The sequence below is a fragment of the Haplochromis burtoni genome, unplaced genomic scaffold (genome assembly GCF_018398535.1).
Source record: "Haplochromis burtoni strain Fernald_Lab_line unplaced genomic scaffold, NCSU_Asbu1 Contig_229, whole genome shotgun sequence".
Lineage (NCBI taxonomy): Eukaryota > Metazoa > Chordata > Actinopteri > Cichliformes > Cichlidae > Haplochromis > Haplochromis burtoni.
In genome coordinates, this window is record NW_024582590.1 from 335,448 (window position 1) to 352,016 (window position 16,569).

Consider the following 16,569-nt stretch of genomic DNA (forward strand, 5'->3'; position numbering starts at 1 on the left):
TTCAGCAGCAGTAATGGGTTGTTGTTGTATTTCTTCCGAACTCTATAGACTGTTTATACAAGATAGATGCAGCCACGCTGGTATCCTCCAGTTTCGTGGCCCTGTTGTGAAGCCTCATGCTGTCTGTTTTGCTATTATCATGTTGGTTTTGTTTTGTTAAATGTGACGCAGTGAGGAAGAAGGATGGTTGGTAATGACCTTCTTTATCATTCAGGACATCATGCTGTATTGTTTTAAGACTTCAAACTAGCACTAGAGCCCATAAACTGATGCAGAAAGTGTTTACTGAGGTCATAAAGTAAGGGAACTGAGCCTGGCGTTCCCACAGACATCTTTTTCACCTGTAGGTACGTCAGTGTTTGGCTGTCACGGATCTACGAGGCATCTGATTCCCCGACTATAAACTCTTGCACAGTTTTACATTGGGGCCTACAGCTTGTCTTTTATTCTGATTAGAGGCAGTTAGAGCGGTTGAGTCGAGGGAAAACCCTTCAGGAGGAAATATTCTGATTAGTTTTAGACCACCGTTATTTTTTTGACCTGACGACAGTTGATGCTGCAGACACTCAGCTAAACAAATGTGTTTTTCTAATTATTTTATGTAATAACAGGTTTCTAAATATGTTTTCTAATAACCAAATAGCCTTTTAAAATGATGATTAGCATTAGGTAACACAGTGTGCCATTGAAACACACTCGGGAAAAAGCTTCTACATAGGTTCAAATATTCAGTGATTTACTAATAATGTTGTCGTTTTGTCATATTTGATTAATTTAATGTAATTTTTCTGTTACTTTACTTTAAATAAAGGAACATTTCTTAGAGACCGCCGCTATATATATATTCACGTTGTTCGTTCGAGCTTCAGTAAAAGTGGATAACAATAGATTTCACATCCAAAATATACAAAATCAAACATTTGCAACCCCTTGTCCAAATAAAAGTGTTTATAGAAGAGAGGTTCTATATTTTTGGTAGTCATTCGCACATTGTTTACAGTGATTCTAATCTGAAATAGTCCTGCTCTCAGTCCTGATTGAGGCTGATCTCAGCTCTGATTGCAGAGGTTGTGCTGAGGCTGGAGAGCCGGTCGCAGCGTGCAGCCTGCTGAGCCAATCGTATGTCAATTTTGCATAAAGTGACTGGAGGACAAGGTGAGCCACTTTGTCACCCAGCAGTGCGTCTCATTTCTAATCCATTAGGTTGTAGGGAGTCCAGCTCTGATGCCCTCAGGTTTGCAGGAAGTGTGTGTGTGTGTGTGTGTGTCATGGTGTCTGTCTGAGCTAATAAAAGTGTGTCTCTCCACAATCTGGAGAGACAAAGCTCAGGGTTTCCTAGTTTACAGATGCCCGGGGATGAATACCTTCTGTCACATCCCTTTTATCCTTGTTCTCCTCATCACTTTCTCTGCCTCTCGCCCTCTCCATCACTCTCTCGTACCTCACTCAGCATCCTGTCGGCACTTCTTTGTCCTCTGTGTTTTGTGCTCTTGTCATCATTATTTTTTGTTCCTCCTGTCTGTTTCTTTCTAGATTCCATTTTATTAGATTAGTAGATGACATTTTCCTCCTTTGCATCACCAAAGCTTCTTTTTAAGGCCATAAATGCTGATTTTCTTTTCAAATTGTGTTACCTCACTCTCATTCTTTTCTGGATTTGTGCATTGTGTTGTGTGTAATTACAGCTGAGCAGATATTGATGTGGCGCCAAGTTCCTACACCCCACAAGGGTACGACTGGACAAAGTTGCACTGTTTGCTGCAGCAGTGCAGACGTATTTTTAAATTCAGCTGAATTTTAAAGCATTTTTCTCGTCCCAGCCCAGGTCCAACGGTTTCATCCTGATACCTAATGGCAGCCAGGGTGGCGTTGCCAGACCTGAATAGGCCCGTGTATCCCTCCGCGGATATGCAATCACTGATCCATCACTAAAGCCGTCACACTTACAGACAGCACAATGTTCTCCACACACGTGCTCAGGGTGAACCTGCTCTCATTTGTGGAAATCACAGGGTGGCAATGGTGGAACTGCTAGTTCTGGTATTCTATGGCAGATGAGCTCAGGGCCCACTAGATGGCGTTGGGCTCTCTGCCACCTTCATTGACTCTGTTTATAATTTTGGTGGCTTAAGGGCCCTCTACGGCCCTGTCTATCTCCTGGAATCTCCTCCATGCTCGTGAGACTCTGTAAACATGAGGAGGAGAAAATGTCAGTGGCCTCCACCAGTAAAACCATTCCTGTTTTGGGGGTTGTGACATTGTTGCCCCTCTAGAGCTCCTGTTGTTAATTTCACGAAAACCAAAGCAGCTGATACCGAGTAACACCCCCTCTGTTACTTAACTGATCAATATCCCAGAACTTTACCTGACTTGATGCTGTTCTCTGATTAAAAAGTGTTCCATTGATGTTTATCAGTCATGTTTAAACAGCATATTTGGTCCTCAGATTTTCCTGTGGAAATCTACAGTAAATGACACACACACACACACACACATTCCCACACTTGTACGCTAAATTTGACTTTAATATTACACTGTCACACGCCGTCAGCACTGTGTCCCTGTTGCACCTACATCATTTGTACAAATATTACACTTGGTACTGTATAATACGCACACGGACACAACCTCAGCATTGTCCCACTTTATTCTCCCTGACGCCTTGTACAGAGCTATGATGTGCCCTCCAGCTGTGCTGTAAAGGGTAGCTTGGTCCAACTGAATTAGTAATGAGGTTTGTCTAACACAGTGCAGTGCAGGTCACAGCACACTCCCTCTGCTCAGCTGTTCTCAACCCGAGCACAGAGTACACACACACGGGTTCAATCTGCCATCCATCTTTCTTTTCCCCTCTCCAGCTTTTACTTTTTTTGTCTGTTCTGAAAAGCACAATGCATTAACTAAATGCATCAGTGAATATAAATGGCTGCAAATGAAGTGACTTAAAACTCTTAAAAACTTTGCATGACTCAGAATGCATTTGTGGCCAAGAAAAATGGAACACCGAATCATTTGTAGTGCTTTTAGGGTGCTTATTATGAGGCTATGAGTGGACTTGGAGGGAGGTGCCATTTCACCCACGAGGGCACTGAGTATGTTATTACCAAAGGGGGAAGTACTGCTGTTCAAAGTAATAAAAAAAAAGCCATTTGCCGCAGGAAGGAGGCACTTCACAGTCCTCCACTGAGGGCTGAAAGTAGAAGTAGAGATAGTCGGCTGGTTGGAGTCAAAATCTTAAAGTCAAACTGCAGAAACCAAAATTAAACCTGTGGAGTATGTTACTGGAATGTGCCATAATTACCCGTCTGGAGAAAACTCCTGTATTTAAAAAAAACTCCATCAGAACATGAGCCAGTCACGATCACGTGATGGAGTTTGTGTTTTGTTAGTCATCCCCTCTAAAGAAAAAGTGACTAAAGAGCTCAAATGAGTTCTTGGACAATTTTTGCACCTCTGCTTTTTTCACAAACATAGAAGTGAATAATTTATCACCTTTCAGGTGTTTGAAAATGTATCACCATTTCTTGTTGGACATTTGTTTTTCCCTTTTCTTTTTACCTCCACAGAGAAGGTTGTGTTTTTGGTGTGATAAATGTGAGAGCTCGAAAGGTTTTAGTCAATTCTGATGAAACTTAGTAGGGGTGCAGAGTGGGGTGATGTTAGCAATCCTTCAAAATTCAGCTTACATCCACCGACGTCTTCAATGTCACCTTAATAACAAATCACTACATATTGCCCATCACTCCTACATAGTATTCTTGTAATCCCAATAAACCTGTCATGCTATCCTGATCTTGATCAATGCAGTTTTGTTTGTTTTTTTAAATATGAGGAGCAGAGTGTGACCCTCCTCTTTTTCAGGCTTTTTTACATTTGTCTTTGGTTGGGCATCATGTTCGGTCATGTGTTGATAACTTGCCCAATATGTGACTTCAGTTCAGTACAAAATTATCCCATACATAAAGGATATTGTCTTATTAAATATTTAATGCAGACCAGTGCAGTTGGCAATGTCGCACATAGTTTGGGGGGCAAAGACACAGTACAACACAATATCTATAAAAGATGTGCAGGCTTCAAATGAGCACGCTCAAAGCTCAGACTTTCACTTGAATTCACTTTCTGCTTGAAACTTAAAAAAGTGGAAAACATTCACTCTCAAAGTAACATTTAAAAGGAGCTTTTACTTTTACTAAATGCTCTGTTTCTGGTTTGTGTCACACTTTTTCACTCTTGCCGTGAGTAGTTTGCAGATGAGTCACTGTCTTCCACGCAAACCAAGGACGACCCCGTCAATTTGCCGGCAACCACTTCCACAGGTCCAAGAATACACGTGCCGATGCTAAAAACCGATTAGGATTGGGGGATTTTGGCGAGGGCCTTGGTGTCTTTGTAAAGTTTTGTAAAGCATTAAAACCACCAGGTTTTAATTAGTTTAAAATTGGTTTAAAACAAATTTAATTAAAACCACCAGGTTTTAATGCGGCGGCAGACTGGTGCACCCTGAATCCTCAATCATAACAAGCTCTTGGGTGATGAGTTGCAGTCGTGATGATGTGATGTGTGTTCAGTTGGAAGTTGTAGATGAGAACTTTAAGCTTACCAACTTTCCCTTGTTGAGCAGGAGGTACTAAACGTTGTCACCTTGTGTGAAATACAAACCTGGCACAGCACAGTGGGTCCTGCCAAATGTCAAATGTCTTACAGCGTGACAGCCCAACGCTACAGTACGTGGGCTCCATGAAAAGGGGTTTAAAAAAGTGAGTAGCAGGTTATAAAAGTTGACAGCGCTTTGAGCAACTGTCAACCGCTGTCATGGGAAAAGAAAACAAATACTTTTTGATCTTTTTGAAAAATTGAATTAATTCATATTTCTGTTTTTTATTTTGTTTGAGTTTAACTTCAAGCATTCAAACCACTGTGGTGTATATTACACATTCAAGATCGTGACTTCCATGCTGGAGTCTCGTGGCTCGGTGTTGAGTTCATTTTTATGGATTGAAAAAAGTTTTTGCTTTCTGTGTTTTCAACACCTTCACACCTGAGTGAGGAGTTCCAGCCGGCCTCAGTTCATGAATATTTCATTCTCTCAGAGGATCCCCATCTTTTGGTGATTCGGACAAACAACAGACTGCTGCATCCAAATTCTGCAGCCTGCACAGTGAAAAGCGGAATACATTAAAGCCTCTTTGCATGCTATATATTTTTTAAATCGATCATTTCAAACCACCAAATATGCCTACAGCATGTTTTTGGTTGTTACTGTTTTCCACCATGTGCATGTGTGGCGCAGAGATCCGAGCTGATCTGAAAACCAAATAGTGTCACATTGGGGCACGTTAGAGGATTTGTTTCCACTTCTGCAGAAATGGATCTGCGCAGCTGCCTGATGGTGTTATTTGGAATGACAATAAAAATCCCTGTTTCTTCAATCGCATTTGAGTTCCATCCTTTTTCCCGATGCTGCAGAAATGATTCTTTCAGCCCTCGGTCAACAGGTTTTGTTTCATAACCACATGGAGCGCTTAGACTTGGTCATAGTCATTTCTCCTGAGAAAGCGTAACTCTGTTCCCGTTGGTGCTAGAGACAAAAATTCAAATGGTTTCTGAAAATAAAGAAGATTTACGCTCATATTCGGTTTATTACAGAAGCACAAAGCATTCACAAGGTACAAAATAAGTCCAGGCAGCCTGTGTGATACCTGGGTGATAAAGGGTTAACTGTATAATCCTAGTCATCGACCGCTCCCTCTCTCTGTCCACAGAAACTCCTCTGAAGGATGGGGAAGATGCGGCATCCTCGTCAGACGCAGCCTCAGACCCTGCCTCCTCACTCTTCAACCACTGGGGTCACGACCTTGGCCCGGAAAGCCGAAGGGTTGCCCTCAAGAAGTTCAAGTACTATGGCTACAACGGTTACCTTAGCGACCGCATCTCCCTCACCCGCCCGATTCCAGATTTACGGCCTGACGGGTGAGTGTCGGTTCACAGCTGTCTGCGGTGTTCTCCTGTAAGGATTTAACAGGATGTGATTTTGGCTCACAAAGCTTCTGAATGTTGGCGTTTCCCCTCAGATGCAGAAACATGTCCTACTCATCAGACCTTCCCCAGCTCAGTGTCATCTTCATCTTTGTCAACGAGGCCTTGTCGGTGTTGCTGCGCTCCATCCACACGGCCATCCAGAGGACTCCTTCCCACCTGCTCAAAGAGATCATACTGGTGGATGACCACAGCAACAGCTGTAAGAACCTTAAACCTTCCTCAGCATTTCTTTTTTCATGTCTAGTTCTACTTGCACATCTTCTTCTGCTTCCTTAAGGGGTCACCACATTAGATCATCTTCCTCCATCTTACCCTATCCCTAAGATTCCCCCCTCTTACTCCGACTCTCTGCATGTCCTCCCTCACTCCATCCATGAACCTCCCTAGAGGTCGTCCTTTCCTCCTCCTGCCTGACATCTTCAGCATTTCCACTCACCCTCCTCTGCGCATGTCCAAACCATCTCAGCCTCGTGTCTTTAACTTTGTATCCAAACCGCTGAACCGGAGCTGTCCCTCTGATGTACGCGCTTCTAATCCCAGTGGAAATCTTAGCTCCTCCAGCTCGGCCTCCTGTCTTTTTATCAGTGCCATCATCTCCAAACCAGACCTCAGAGCGGGTCTCACTACAACCTTGTAAACCTTCCTTTTCACTCTTGCTGCGATCCTTCTGTCACAAATCACCCCTGACATTCATCTCCACCCACTCCACCCTGCCTGGACTCTCTTCTTCACCTCTCTTGTGCACTCTCTCTTGGATGGTTGACTCCAGATATTTAAACTCATCCATCTTCCCTACCTCTGCTCCTTGCAGCTTCGCCTTTACACCCGTCTCCGTCTCATTCACACACATGTGCTCTTTTGCTTCTACTCTTGCTACAGATCACAGTGTCATCTGTAGATGTCGTGATCCATGCCAAGTTGTATTTCTTCTAATGCTATAACGATGCTTTTTTTCTGGGGGGGTTTCTAATCAAAGTCTTCTTGATCTTTTACTTCATGTAGAACTGGAATTTATTTGGTGTAAAACTGCAGAAACTCGGTCAGTGAGGAAATCCATATTCAGAAAGCTGCAACGTGTCATTTGCAAACCAATACAGTTCTTGCTTTTAAGAAAAATATATTGCTGCCTCTAGGGATCTGCAAATAAAACACATCTTCTGAGTATAAATTAGTGTGTCTGTATTTATATGTACGTTTCAGAAACAAAGGTCTTCACAGGCCTCTTCTCTGTATGTAGATTAAGATTTTATATGCATTAAATTATTGATTTTTCAGTTCTTCAAAGCAGCTCTTTGGCTGGTTGTAACAGCATCATATGTGTAAGATCAAAGATGCTCAGTCGCAGGGTTATTCTGTGTAAACAGACTCCAATGATAAATCATTAGTTTTCAAGAGGTCTCACGTCTGGTGGAAGAGAATAATGCACAGATAGAAATAAAACAGTATATTTAAAGCTAAAGCCACACTGAAGGCTTACATGATTACACCGTGGGCACAGAAATGAAAAGTCTAAACAGAAGAAGACAGAAAACAGTAGAAATGAAGTGGCGTGGTAGACGGCCGTCGTGAATGTCAACAGCTTACAGGAAATAGTATTAAAGGCTGCTAAAAATATAAAGACTACATAAAATAAAACAAAGCACTGTTCTGCTGTCAGTGTGAGAGGAGTGGACTGTTAATGTTTCCAGCTCTCACGCATCCAGCGTGTGGCATTAGCCCGGCCTTTTGTGGACAAAACAGTCATTAAGCTTCTTTTTTAGCTTTAACATTAACCTCCTAGGACCTGGCGCCCACATATGTGGACATCACATTTTGGGTTATTTAGACCAAAATACCCAATTTTGCTCTACAAGGGCCTGATATCCACTTACAAGGACATTATACTGCTACTGTTCTATCAAATTTTTAAATGAATATCCTCATGTAGCTCTTATTTTTCTTAAAAACAAAAATAAGGGGAAAAAAAATCTGGTAATTTTGAATGTTTTACATTCATTGGGCCCCAATCAGCCCAAATATCAAAGAGAAATTAAAAATGCATGCCGTGGAAGAGTTCGGGTCTTAGGAGGTTAAGCTTGTTTCACATTTCAGCGGAGGCAGACAGACCTGTGAGGCTAATCATGATTGAATCTCTGATTCACCCCAACCAATCACAGCAGATGGCCCCGCCCCTCCCTGAGCCTGGTTCTGCTGGAGGTTTCTTCCTGTTAAAAGGGAGTTTTTCCTTCCCGCTGTCGCCAAAGTGCTTGTTCATAGGGGGTCATATGATTGTTGGGTTTTTCTCTGTATTATTGAAGGGTCTACTTTACAATATACAGTGGGGCAAAAAAGTATTTAGTCAGCCACCGATTGTGCAAGTTCCCCCACCTAAAATGATGACAGAGGTCAGTAATTTGCACCAGAGGTACACTTCAACTGTGAGAGACAGAATGTGAAAAAGAAATCCATGAATTCACATGGTAGGATTTGTAAAGAATTTATTCGTAAATTAGGGTGGAAAATAAGTATTTGGTCACCTCAAACAAGGAAAATCTCTGGCTCTCACAGACCTGTAACGTCTTCTGTAAGAAGCTTTTCTGTCCCCCACTCGTTACCTGTATGAATGGCACCTGTTTGAACTCATCATCTGTATAAAAGACACCTGTCCACAGCCTCAAACAGTCAGACTCCAAACTCCGCCATGGCCAAGACCAAAGAGCTTTCGAAGGACACCAGGAAAAGTATTGTAGACCTGCACCAGACTGGGAAGAGTGAATCTACAATAGGCAAGCAGCTTGGTGTGAAAAAATCAACTGTGGGAGCAATCATCAGAAAATGGAAGACATACAAGACCACTGATAATCTCCCTCGATCTGGGGCTCCACGCAAGATCTCATCCCGTGGGGTCAAAATGATCATGAGAACGGTGAGCAAAGATCCCAGAACCACACGGGGGGACCTGGTGAATGACCTGCAGAGAGCTGGGACCAAAGTAACAAAGGTCACCATCAGTAACACACTACAACGGCAGGGAATCAAATCCCGCAGTGCCAGACGTGTTCCGCTGCTGAAGCCAGTGCATGTCCAGGCCCGTCTGAAGTTTGCCAGAGAGCACATGGATGATACAGCAGAGGATTGGGAGAATGTCATGTGGTCAGATGAAACCAAAGTAGAACTTTTTGGTATAAACTCAACTCGTCGTGTTTGGAGAGATTGAGTTGATCAAGACATAATGAACAGGGGGACATCAAGAACAACCAACTAGAACACACCAGACAAAAACAAACTCAAGACAAAATGAACAAACAAAACATCCCAAGAACACCATACCTACTGTGAAGCATGGGGGTGGAAACATCATGCTATGGGGCTGTTTTTCTGCCAAGGGGACAGGACGACTGATCCGTGTTAAGGACAGAATGAATGGGGCCATGTATCGTGAGATTTTGAGCCAAAACCTCCTTCCATCAGTGAGAACTTTGAAGATGAAACGAGGCTGGGTCTTCCAACATGACAATGATCCAAAACACACTCGCCCGGGCAACAAAGGAGTGGCTCCGTAAGAAGCATTTGAAAGTCCTGGAGTGGCCTAGCCAGTCTCCAGACCTCAACCCCATAGAAAATCTGTGGCGGGAGTTGAAAGTCCGTGTTGCTCGGCGACAGCCCCAAAACATCACTGCTCTCGAGAAGATCTGCATGGAGGAATGGGCCAAAATACCAGCTACTGTGTGTGCAAACCTGGTAAAGACCTATAGTAAACGTTTGACCTCTGTTATTGCCAACAAAGGTTATGTTACAAAGTATTGAGTTGTATTTTTGTTATTGACCAAATACTTATTTTCCACCCTGATTTACAATAAATTCTTTACAAATCCTACCATGTGGATTCATGGATTTTTTTTTCACATTAATGTCATTTCCTCTGGTGCAAATTACTGACCTCTGTCATCATTTTAGGTGGGGGAACTTGCACAATCGGTGGCTGACTAAATACTTTTTTGCCCCACTGTAAAGAGCCTTGAGGCGACCGTTGTTGTGATTTGTTGCTGTATAAGTAAAATTGAACTGAACCTGATGCACTTCATCCAGGTTTGATGTGACGTGAGCTGAAGTTGTGTTTGTGGCTTCCAGCTGTTTGACTTTCATAAAACCCTCAAGCTTCCTCAGAGCCAGCCTGCATTTACACAGCTCGCACAGCAGCAGTTGTTCTTAATGTCTTGCTTAGCAGTGTCCCCTCACAGGGAGAAGGCTCCTGGTTAAAACCTGTGTGGAGTTAGCATGTCCTCCCTGCGCCTGTGTGGGCTTCTTCCAGGGAAATTTCAAACGAATGTGTGCCGACACATCTAAATAAATTCTTTACTTACTGATGATGTCTGAACGATATGAAAACTTTGGGGATTTTTCGCTTTGGTTGAAGACGTGTGATACAGTTCAGCACTGCGAACTATCAGCTTATTCCATTATTCAAACTGTTCGATAAATACTAAATAAAGTAAAGAAAATAAAGTAAAAAATTATAGTGCTTCACAACCGAGGTGCTAAAAAAATAAAGATAAGAAGCTGAATTTTTTGAAAGAGACCACTGAGTAGCTGAGAGGGAGAGAGCTGCTGAGTCTGGATCCACTGCTGCAAAAGCTCCGTCTGCTTCCCCTCTCAGCCTGGTGTGCTGCACAGCTAGCTGATGTCTAGATGCAAAAGTTCACTGATGTCCACAGGTGCTTGTCCATGCACGGCTCTAAAAGCAAAAACCAGAATCTTAAAATGGACTTTGAAGTTAGCTGGGTGGCAGTGCAACTGTTTTAGCAACAGTGTGATATGGGAGTAGTTAGAAGTCTCAATCAGCTGCAGCTTTCTGAACAACCTGCAGACGTTTCAGGGAGGTTTTGGTAAATCCAATGAACACAGATACACAAATCCAAACATAATTAAGTAGAGCCAGGAATAACAATCTCCAGTTCAGAGCGTGGCACGCTGGTAAATCGACTGGATCTTATTTAGTGCTTTTCAACTCAAGCACTTTACGAGCCTCACTCACCCATTCATACAAGCACTTTTTTTCTGTGCCTGAGGTGCTTTCTATCCAACATTAGCACTTCAATGAACACATCAGAGAGCAACTCAGGCTTCACTATCTTGCACAGTGATAGCTTTGCGCACAGACTGGAGCAAATGGGAACTGAACCACCAACCTCCCAACTGCACAGCCTCCTGAGCCACAGGAGATGTATATTGTCTACAAGCGTTCATGTGAACATGACAGCTTATATCCCTCATGTGCTGAGTATTAGCTTAATTACCAACTTGAAATAAGATCAAAAGGAAATCTGCTGATTTTCTGACTGACAGGGGCTCAAACACATCTACTAATCCTCTGACCACAGAAGTGCTGTGTATGCAATATGGTCGCTCCACGGATGGTTTGTGTAACATTAAATTAACCAGAGAGTGGTAAAGGAATCAAATATTTAGAACATATACTAGAAGGAACAGAATTTATTTCATTTGACGACTAGTTACACAATATGGGATCAACAAGAAAAGATTTTTAGAATATCAACAAATTAAATCCATAGTAAAAAAGAAATTTAAACCGGGTCAAGTTGAACTACAAACACCACCAAGTGTGGTTCAATTTCTTACTCTTAAAACCCCCAAATTACTATCCAAAATATACAGAATGCTTTCTAAAACAGATGAATCAATATCACTTCCTATTGCAAAATGGGAAGCGGATTTATCAGTTAACTTAGACCTAAACTTCTGGTCTCAGATTTGCTTAAAAACCTTTCATCTAATTAGAAATCCCAGTCTTCAATTAATTCAATACAAAATATTACATAGAGTGCACTATACAGGTCATCGGATGTTCAAGATGGGCTTTACGTCTACCAACAACTGCTCACACTGCCAAACCAATTCACCGGACAATTATATCCACGCTCTTTGGTTCTGTCCACCAGTTCAGAAGTTTTGGCGCGAGATATGTGAAGACTTATCGAAGTGTCTGAAATGTAACATTCCAACTTCCCCCTTAGTGTGTTTGTTGGGCAGCTTAGATAATGTCACTTCAGAAAAGAATATCGCCCATATGGTTTTCACTGCCCTATGCATAGCCAAGAAAACTGTCCTCATGAACTGGAAAAATAAAAACAATCTTAATTCTAACCAATATAGAAATTATCTATTAGATTACATTAGTCTTGATACAGCCTCTGCCACCACATCAGATCAATTGCTCTGGGCTCCTTTGATCAGCTCCATCACCTAGTGGGGGTGGGGGGTCATAGTTTGGTCCCGCCTTCACTGTTGTGATTGGTGTGGGGGTAGGGACAGGCTTAGGGCGTCGGGTGGTTCCCCGGAGGCATCTTCCTTGGGGGGCTCAACCCGGGGTAGCGGTCATGTCCGGTTAGGGGCTCTGTTGGCTCTCAGGTGACTGTTTCCTCGCGGCTGCGTGCAGCGGGGCTAGGGGAGGGTCTGTGCTGACGGACGTGGGTTACTGACCTGGTAGCCTGGCTGCCCCTGGGTGGGTCCGGGATGGGCGTGAGGTTCTGGGGGCGCTCCGTCTCTGGGCTGGGGCCCGGGCCGGGCCTCGGGGGCTTGGGTCCTGGTTGGTGTGTTGCCGGGGTTGTGGGCGGGTGGGTGCATGGGGGCCCAGCCCTGGAGCAGGGTGCCGCCGGTGCATCGAGCCACCTGGGAGCTCTTCAACTGGTGGGGGAGATTGTCACATCTTGCAGGAGCTTTCCTCTCCTCAGGGGCTCTCTCTGCAGGAGGGGGAGATACAGGAGAGGTGGAGGAAGATCTCAGCCTGGGTGTTTATTGTCTTATGTAGTCTGGAAGAGAGTGGATGGTGGGGTGGGTGCAGTTTTCTCTGTGGTGGGGTTGGGTGGACTGTCCTGGGCTCTGTGGGGCCGGGAGGCGCTGCTGCGCTGGGCCCCGGTCTGGATGGGCCTGGGCCCCCTTTCCCTGGCGGGTCGCGGAGTATGGGGGTGCCTACTGGGGTCAGCGGGGGAGCTGGCCCCAGGGAGGGGTCACTTGCCCCTCCCTTCCTTCCCTCCCCATCTCCAGCTGCCTCCCTCTTCCCGCTCCACCACAACCACCCACACATGCAGGGCCTTGGAGTAGGGGTATGTCACCAGGGTGCAGAGGAGGCCCCCCTCTGTCCCCTTCTGGCTGCCTCTGCCTCAATTTTATCCCACAACTTAGACATTCACATTACTCACACTCTCATTACACATACATATAGGATCTTGGGGGTGGGCACGATACACGGAATCCAAAGTACCATCAGGGTGTACACCTCCACCCCTGGCGTCGTTGCCCACCTCTCAATTTTAAATACACGTAGACATTGAGGGCTAGCAGGAGGGACCATGCGCTTACCTGCTGCTCTCTGGCAGGTAGCTCCATGCCCTCCTGGGTTTTAAATGCACCTTAGAACACACATGCATCAACACTACAATGAGCGGGTGGAGGGAGGTTTGGAGTCTTCTCTCACCCCCAGTTCTCTGCGGCCTGCTGGAGCGGGGGGGCTAGGAGGAGGAGTTGGCCGTCCGACTGCGGTCTGGAGTGTGGGGCCTTCCCTGCTGCTGCGGAGTCGGGGCGGTCTGCCTCTCCCACCGCAGGGAAAAGGGTAACACCACCTGGGTCTGGGTGCAGTTCCCCCCTCCAGGGGCAAGGGTACCTAGACCCGGTTTGTAGAGTACGCTTGGGGAGTGTGATCGTGTGTACAGCGTCTCTTTATGTCTGTCTCCACGTTGGTTGAGTGTGGAGTAAGTGCATATGAGAGCATGAGGGTGGGAATGGATGTTTGTATCTGTGTGTGCCTGTATGTCTGTGTCTATATGTCAGGTTGGGTGTCAGACGCCACCTCTCTGGGGACATCTTCAGGCCCTCCAAGGTTTGGAGGCCTATCTCCCCCTACCACCACTTCCCCTGCCAGTGGCGGACTCCCTCAGACATCGGTGCGTTGGTGGTTCTTTGTGTCCGGGGGTGGGCGTCCAGGTACACACCGGCTCACTCCTTGGCGGCCGCTTATCGGGGCCTGGAGCCTGGGGCTTGCTCGGGCCACTTCGGAGGTGGGGTGCCCCCGGCCTCTCGGCCTGGGGCTCGGTCACTCAGGCACGCTGGCTGCCGGCGGAGCTCACGGGCGCGTCACTGCAACTCCCCCTGGCTTCTGCTCCGCGGCTGCTGAGTGAGCCCTCATCTGGGACTCTCCTCAGTACCCTCTGTTGGTCTTCCTTGGTCTCTTGTGTTCTGGGGGCCTCTGGATGTCTGGAGTTTTGATCTCCTCCATACCTGCTTCATGCCCTGGAGGACGGGGCTGTGGCCCCCCCACACCCTCTAGCAGATCATTACATGAAGGAACCTTTTAAAAACAAAAAACAAGCGCGTCCATGCTCACAGGTGTACACACGGGTGATCACACCCACAAACTACACCCTTTTTGGCTCCTACCTCAAAGCACACTGTGTTGTGTTGATCTTATGTGCTGCACAATAATGTGTAATATTTAGTATTTACTGTCATATTCCATATATCATTGTGATGTTGTTTATTCTATTACTCTTGTTCTCTTCTGCTTGTTTTCTTTTTTCTTTCTCAGCAGGTGACCCAGGTGATTGATATATATTTTTTTTTTTTTTCCTTTTTTTTCTTTTTCTGCTCATTCTGTTGGTTTTTGGTTTTTGCCCTTCTCCCCGTCCCTCTTCTCAGCTGTTTCTCTTTCCCTCTTTCTTTCTCCCCTTCTTTCCCCCAGTCAAGTCTGTCCCATTCAGTAAGTGAAAATAAAATAAACAATAAAAGGTGAATCAAATGGACCATTAGGCAAGGCTGGGATGGTCAATTTGGTAAAGTAAATCCGTTGGGCATCTTTCTTTGCCTTTAGACAACAATTCTGATGGCAAAAGAGCCAAACGGGACAGGCAAAAAAAAAAAATTTAAAAAAAAATTAAACTGCTAAAGGTGGAAACAACAAACTTGAGGGAAAAACACACTGTCGAGTACAACTATAGACACGCTAGAGGTGATACGAGCAGCTGTTGATGTGCGACCCAAAATTAAACAAATGACTCTGCTGCAGAATGTGCCAGCTGCACTCCATGTGATAGAAAGAGAGTGAGATACATCCCAGGTAGAAATGATTTTTCACCTTTATTATGGGACAATATTGTGCAGCTCCTGTTACAAGGATAAGTCACTTTAGTTATTAAAGTTGTTGAAGAGTTAAACAGCTATGTTGTACTTTCATTTAACAACTCCATTAAAAACACCGCTTGCATTTGACCCTGTGTACCCTGCTGTGGCTCTACTGCTGCAGAACAATGCTGCTGCTCCTGGCACCCTGACAGATTCACATTTTTTTAATCATCAGTAACTCATATAACAGAAGGATGCATTTCACCTACCCCTAGTGTAAATGACATTAATGTGAATTCATTCTTTAAATGCTGATAGAGTCTAAACCGTGTCAAAAACTTTGTCTGTCTTATTGTTGCTTTGGATGAACTGAAGCATCCGCTCGTTCTATTAACCGATGTGAAAACTGAACAAACACAACAAAAACTGGAAACTGATACATTTTGTCTTAGAGTTAAAGTTGTGTCTTTGGAACATACCGCAGCATAAAAGGATGTAAAAACAAAAAAAAGAGAAAGAAAGACTTGTAGTGAAGTCCAACACTAAAATATTTGATGGACATTTCAATTTGGACATATTTAGCCATAATATAAACAAGTGCAGAGTATCAGTGAGGAGGAAGAGAGAGCTGTTATGAAAGGGATGAAAACTGGAAAAGTGGCAGGCTCAGACTGCATACCTGTGCAGGTACAGAGATGTTTAAGAGAGAGGGCAGCGGACTTTTTAACCAGTCTGTTTAACACAGTCTTGGAGAGTGAAAGGATGGCTGAGGAATGGAGAAGTGTGCTGGTACTGATGTGCAGAGCTGTAGGAACTACAGAAGAATAAAGCTCATGAGAAATATCATTAAGATATGAGAACGAGTTGCTGAAGCAAGGTTAAGAAGAAAAGTGATGATCAGTGAGCTGCAGAGTGAGCTCATGCTGAGAAACAGCACTAATGTTTGGATTCAGTGCTGATGGAGAAGTATAGACAAGCTCTTTGTGAATCTACAGAAGGCATATGATTGGGTGCCAAGAGAGGAACTGTGGTCCTGCATCAGGAAGTCAGGAGTGAAGTATGTGAGGCAGGTGGTGCAGGACGTATGAGGACCGTGTCACGGTGGTGAGCTGTGAGTAGCTGATAGATGGGATGACGGTGGGGGTGGGATTACATCAGTGATTGGCTCTGAGCCCCTTCTTGTTTGCAGTGGTGATGGACAGACTGACAGATGAGGTCAGGCAGGAGTCTCTGCGGACTCTGGTGAAGCCGAAGGAAGAAGCAGCTATATTGTAAACAATAAAATAGGGAACGATGTTTTGGCTTAATGCTGGAACCGGTCTTCTAACTAATGGGATGTTAGCCATCATCTCCTTCCTCCACTAGAAGGCATTTATGGTTTTATTCTGAACTAGTTTTGAAATTTAACCTTTA

At 44.6% G+C, this 16,569-nt stretch overlaps 1 protein-coding gene across 1 annotated transcript in view; it reads left to right on the forward strand.

Annotated features, from left to right (window-relative positions):
• LOC102298050 (polypeptide N-acetylgalactosaminyltransferase 18) overlaps positions 1 to 16,569 on the forward strand; it is a 196,516-nt gene that overhangs the window by 87,500 nt on the left and 92,447 nt on the right. Inside the window, exons 2-3 of the mRNA XM_042226803.1 lie at positions 5,766 to 5,973; positions 6,075 to 6,241. Of these exons, the coding sequence (XP_042082737.1) occupies positions 5,766 to 5,973; positions 6,075 to 6,241 (375 nt within the window). The remainder of the gene's footprint in view (positions 1 to 5,765; positions 5,974 to 6,074; positions 6,242 to 16,569) is intronic.